General features: G+C 38.4%; 1 protein-coding gene across 1 annotated transcript in view; it reads left to right on the forward strand.

Annotated features, from left to right (window-relative positions):
* LOC116313694 (voltage-dependent calcium channel subunit alpha-2/delta-2-like) overlaps positions 1–3,520 on the forward strand; it is a 49,779-nt gene extending 46,259 nt beyond the window's left edge. Inside the window, exon 38 of the mRNA XM_039612172.1 lies at positions 534–3,520. Coding sequence (XP_039468106.1) covers positions 534–647 — 114 coding nt within the window. The 3' untranslated portion in view covers positions 648–3,520. The remainder of the gene's footprint in view (positions 1–533) is intronic.
* Positions 3,521–6,589: the final 3,069 nt, after the last annotated feature.

Here is a 6,589-nt window from a genome sequence, read left to right on the forward strand (position 1 = left end):
CTGTGCTGTTATTCAAAGGAATCACTTTGTGTCTTAGTCCTGAGCATGTGATAGGAAATTCTGAGGAAAAAAAAATATTTGTGACGTCACACGATCAATAATTATCAAGAAAAGCCATTTAAACTGCTGTCCAGTGACAACTATTTGAAAAAATACAGAGACCTGCTACTAAGGAGGTATATTAGATAGTGATTAAAGTTGAAAATTCAGCAGTAAGCAAAACAATGTGTGGCTCTTCCATTCAGTTGCTTTTGTATAGTAAGTGAACTAATGTCCTAATATCCTTTCCTAATATCCTATCCTAATGTCCTAATCCTAATGTCCTAAACTAAAGTCCTAATGCCCCCACAACCGTTGGCTAAGGCTAAAATAAATTATTTTTGTAAAACTGAATTACTTCAATTAATTTCTCTAAAAATTAGGGTTTGACACCCCTGAAAAATGGTCAGGATTAAGACACGTTTTCTTTATGTAAGACTCCAGGGTCATTAGTTGTGGAGAACAAAAGGATTCACTTTTTACTCTCTTTGCAGGAAAACACGTCAGAGTGTGGACAAGGTCATTCCCTGCAGTCCTCCATAGGAGTCCTCCTCTTCATTCAGCTCACTCTGCCTCTCTTTCATCTCTCACACATGCAAACGCTCTGACATTTTTGATCTCTGTAGGTTAAGGCTCGGATCTACTGAAGAGCAGATCAAACAGCAACTGTAAAATTCTTCTTTTTTGAACTACAAACAGCTCACAGAGCACAGTGCTTGGAAAGAAACCCCTGGATCAGCTCATAGTGTCTTTTGCCTTATTGCTAATGCATTTCTTGGTGTTTCGGGGCTTGAGTGCAAAACATATGATTATAATGTGTTGCGTGTGCATGCTATTTAAACTGAGACTGCGTCTTTACATTTTTATTTATTTATTTATTTATTGCATAAAGGCTTAGCCACAGCAAAAAGTCAGGGAGACGACCAAAGCCACCCAGCAGTAGAAGATTGTTGATCGCGTTTGTTTGACTGTGTTTCACTGTCTAGAATCTAATGTGGCAGCAGAATAGTGAGTCATATTATTACATTACTTCCTGAACTTCCTAGATGTGGTTAAACACAGTTATTTCATGATTTAGCTTTTTCACATAGGGCCACGTTGGTTCCGATAGCTTTTTTCCCTTAATAAATGAAATTATAATTTATAAAGTGCATCTATATTTACTTGGGTTGTCTTTGAGAAAGGACTCAGGAAAGGAGGAAAATACCTTTTCACAGCACTGTACTGTTTGTGCTAGCTCGTAGCCTTCGTCCTCCCGGCCTTTGCAAGTGTAGAGCTGTGTATATATATATTTGTATATAAAACCCATGGGATACCTTTGAGATGCATGGTATATTTTGAATTCTAGTAAAGTACAAGAAACCTAACACTGTATTTACAGGTAGTGTAAAATACGTAATTATTACTTTCTACCACTGAACGTACGAGGCCGTACGCACCATCACCTTCTATTCTGAGGAGCTCTGATTGGCTTAACAGACGAGTAACAGTTAAATATGGACATTACCAAGAGTTTTTAGAGCTTTCAGTACTTTAACGTTACTGATCAGCTGAATATATTGAAATTTATATGACTTTTCAACCATACAGTGTCACAGTGTTGTTAACGGTTCGGATAAAGGGCAAACTAAGATATTTAAATGGCAGATAGACGGAGATCAATCACTGCCTTGAAAATTTTAATGAAAAAGCTGAATCTGCTGCTGGGTGATTTGGAGACTCCCACCTGTAGACTGCTCAGATGTTATTTGTGGCACCCATGCTGTTGTTGGCTTGAAATGAATCCCTTGCACCTGTTTGTATTTGCTCATTCGGTCCCAGCAGATGTCTTTGCACACACAGATCAGGAGGCGCTGCTCTTACAACTGTTTTTTACACGACGGTAGATCCGGGCCTTGAACCCACATTCACTTCAGTGTCTTTTGATCCAGTTCTGATCTTTGCCGAGCCAGTTTTAGTACTAAAAATTGGGTCATGCATGACAGGATCCTGAAAGACTTCTCTATCAAGTATCCTTGCCCTCTAATGTCATTAAATTTAGGCACACGTCTGACAGGATTTAGATAAAAATATCTTTTTTTTCCCCATAAGATATTTTTTTCCAAAACTAAATGAGAACAGAGATGTGAAAAGCCAGCGTGACACATCAACAAAGAAGCATCTGTGTGGTTTGCTTGTTTGACAGAATCGTTAAAGCTGAGGTTTGCTTTTTTCTCCGAACGCCTCCACAGATGCTCGGTATGATCTTGAAGTGCTTCCAGTCAAGTAAGATATCGTCAGATGATGTGAAATTAAACAACACAAACTAAATTGTCAAACAGTAACTGACTTTGTGAGCTATTAGTGCATCCTTTGTGGACTACAATATTGAAGCGCTGTGATCATCGGATACTTGCAGTGTAACGTGCAGTGTTAACAGCGTAGTCTATTAGCACAAGCCTCGCAGTCAGCATATTGCCAACATGTTTTTAAACATATACATCAATTATTTGATTGATGGGAAGTTCTTTGTCCTTTTTCTTGTATTGCCAATGTTTGTCAAGTCTGAATTTATGCACTTATGTATGCTTCTGTATGGGGAATGTAGCTTCTAAAAAGCTTTCAGTGTTACGAATATGTTCTTCTGCGCTTTCTGACCTTCTGTCGAGATTCCCCTGACGTGTCGCTGATCACTGAATGACTTACTGCGGCAGAACATTTCGGTGTTATCATGCACTAAGATTTGATTCAAGAGTCAGATTTTTGACAACGGTAGCAAGAAATGTAGCTCTGTTTTGTAATTTTGACAGGTAAGCAGAGTTTTCTGTGTTTATTACACTAAAGATCCCCCTTCCAACACTTAACATGTACAAAATGCTGTGTTTGGAATCATTTCTTGCATTTGATTAGATAAAAGAAAGAGAAATTTCCTACTTCAGATTAAATCTAAAATCTATCAACATATTTGTTGTTCTCAAGTCGACTCTCAGTGTGTGCGCACAGGAGATTTCAAGTGTGTATTGCTGCATAGTTGGCTTTCAAATTAGTTTTGATGTCAAAATCTGTACTGTTGTTACACTCAGATCAAAGGTAACCTCATAGAAAAGCCCCCCCCCTTCCCTTCAGCAGATGAATGTGGAAGCAACTTTCAGCTGTCAAACACTGCACAGTCACACTCTGCTTAGTGAAGCGCTAACATCCCCCGGGTAGCACCAGTAGAAAGAACATATTTTGATTTCTTTTGAAGAAAGTGAAAGACAGGAGCCCAAAACTGGTGTTACGTGTGATTCATGAGCGCTCGCTGCATGCATGATTAAATGAAGAAATCAGTTTTTCCGCAGTGATTCATTCTTGTACGTCTTTTTCTGTAATCATTTGATCTGGTTGCAGAGTTAACGGGGGTATTTTTTTTTTTTTTTTTAAATGTGTTTTCTTTTTTTTTTACATAATATTTGTAAAAATGCATTTTCTCTCTTCGTCTGCCTGGTGTTCCACCCCGCAGTGCCTTGTTGCACTCGTCATTTTAGATGTCAGGAACATTCGCATCTTAGATGTGGAAATTCATCGTGCAGGCCATTTGAAAGACGCACTTGAATTTCAAGGGTTGCTGTGGTTCAGCTTTGAGAGGACTTTCCAGTCAGGGAATGTGGAAAAGAAACAAAAAATATGAAAATAGAACTTTTAAAGGAAAATATTTTTAAAGGAGCGCAGTCGTGAAAGTTCACAACAGAAGAGTCGGCCTCCTTTCCTGCCTTCTCATGGACACGTTTGTCAAATCTACACCAACAAACCGGGCCGCCCTTCTGGCGTGTGTCGTCTGATCGCCACACTGTGGTCCAGCCGGGCACAGACACTGTCCATTTACGGGGATTTCTACTTTGTCCCATCTGCACCACACTATATTCTATATTTGATGCCTGTTGGAAACGTACTTTTCAGTTACGACTGACTGAAATGAGTGAATGTTAATGTACAGTATACTGTTGTGCATCTCTGCTGTACCCAAGCATGGTGGGGACCTGGAGAAGCAGATTCAAGCTCAACATTGATTGAAAACCTCAACAAAAAAAATAAAAAATAAAAAATGCTGCTTTCAAGAGACGACCCAAAACAGGAAACAGCTGTTCCTCTGAGACCTGCAGTATTTCCTTTAGGTCATTTTGCGTCATTCAAACAACACTGTTGTACTTTGAGGAAAGAACTTTTGTGGAACTGTTTGTACCCTACAGTACAATATATTCCTGCTGTTGAGGTCAGTGTTGTAGTTTCGTTTTAAATTTACTGGTATTTATTTGCATGATATTTTGAACAGATTTGTGTACATAGTCTGATGGATATTTCACATTCCTGTCTGCATCTGGATCTTCAGCTCTGTCGGGGAGGGTGGCGCGATTGTGCCCCACCGTGGATATTTTGGGTAAAGTGGAGGTCGCTGAGCTCTTTGCTGCCTGTAAAGGAACGAAGCTGAAAGTTTGACTTCAGTGAAGCCTACAGTGACTTAGCGTTTGTAGTTTAAGCCTTTTGCAGTAAGTTAAAGCACAGAGCAGTTAAGATTTATGAGCAGCATACTGCCTGGTTGAACTTTATTCGTTTATTCAGCAAAAACTGATGTAAAAACACTGGAAGTGACTCGTGCATTTAATGGCTGCATAACAAATAAGGCTGTGGCATGTGTGGGGACGCCCCTTTATTACTAGGCTTTGTTTATGAAATATGTTAAAGTGTTTCTTATTTGTTTATTTCAATGTAAATTTATTTGTTCATTCGTTTGTTTATTTGAGCATCGTGAATGATATTTGTGTTGATCAGAAAGGAAGTGAATGTGTTTGGAGGTTGCGCAGGCACAAGGTGCAGTTTACAAGACGAAGAGCGAAATAGAACAAAGTTATCGTTATATCCCGTACGTCTGTGTCCTTTAATTTGTCAAACAAGACGAATGTCCATGTTTTTTGCTGTAACTTTGCTTTTCATTTTGCCGACGTTGTTGTTTACTTGGGACAGTTTTCTCTCTTTGTGCCAGTCTCCTGCGCCACCTCATTTTTGTACAGACAACGTGAAGCAGTCAGCAGAAGACGAAGGCTTAACTTTGTAAAGATTTTGTCAGTCACATTACAAAATGGATATTTAAATGTTTATATCTTTGGTGATTAAATGCTATTGATATTTTTCACTTCAGCTCTGAATGGTTACTTTTTCTTCGCTCATGTGTTATTTTCGTTGCGTGACGTTCAGCACACTATTATAACGCAAAGATTTTCACACTTCAGCTCTTTATAATCCCTTATCAAGGACATTTGCAAAAAGTTACAAAATGTTACTAAAATAATGAACACAGTGATTTGCAACTTATTTAAATCTTGATGCAAAAACAACATATTAACAGCTGATATTGGCAAGCTGGGACAGGGAAGTCTTAACCACTGTGATCTATAATATCTTGTTTTAAAAGCATTCCTGTGAACTGATGCTGCTGATTGTTGTAGTTTTAAAGATAAAATATATTCACATTTGTGCTTGATGCAGAAACAGTAAGATACCTCCCATCTCATACATTTCATTTTATAATACCTGCACTACCTAATAGAGATGTATTACATATGACAAAACTAATCAAAAATGTTTAAGCAGTGTGTAAAAATCAAAGTTGAACCCAGTTCAGTAGCAGAAACTTCAGTCATGATTTTCTTTATGACTTTTTAATCGGTCTCTCATCATTGTGAAGGAATTTTGCCCCACTCCTCTTTCCACTTTAACAACACCAAGTGTTTAAGTACACTGAGGTTCATTTCTGCACAGCTCACTGTAGAGTGATGGACTTGGGCTTATAACCCTTTCTGGACTGATGGACAGCAACAGCTGCTCCTTTAAGATCACTGCTTTTCTCCTTGGCATTGTGTTAACACAACAGCTGGTCTAGATGGTTATTTTCTTTTTATTACAATTGCTGCTGCTTACCCTCTTGATTCTTAGAAGCAGCAAGACTTTACATTTGTATTTTGGCTTAGATTTGTTAATATTCACACAGTGTAATATGTCATGTGTTATTCATCTGAGGTTGTATTTAAATCATTTTAGACTCTAGTAAGCAACAGATGATTTTTTATGACATCCAAAAAGCAACAGCAACAACAACAAAAAACTTGAATTGAAATTGGTGTACTGATTTTCTACTTTTTTCACAGTCTTCTGTGGATTCAGGCACTGTGTACTTTTTTTTAGACCGCGGTGATGCTGCTGTATAATAACTTCAGTTGAGCCACTGAGCAGTTCCTCTGTTATCTGATGCAGAAAAAGTTCTGTCAGCTGTTTAGGATCACACCAATGAGAACCAGAAAAGTAATCCAAGAGTTAAGCTGCTTGGAAACTAATCATGGTGATTTTTTTCTAACTTCATTTAGAGAGGATAACAAACAGTAGGCTGAGATCATCAGTAAAAACGTCATCTGTCACTGACACTAAAACCAGATGCTTCGGCGATTCAGTAAATCAGCCGTCCTACCCAGCAACTCTTACTAGTCGTGTTTGGAAAAGTGATACCTTCCATCCACCTGGCATTGTGCCTTGTTATTTG

Source organism: Oreochromis aureus, linkage group 5 (genome assembly GCF_013358895.1).
Source record: "Oreochromis aureus strain Israel breed Guangdong linkage group 5, ZZ_aureus, whole genome shotgun sequence".
Classification (NCBI taxonomy): Eukaryota; Metazoa; Chordata; class Actinopteri; order Cichliformes; family Cichlidae; genus Oreochromis; species Oreochromis aureus.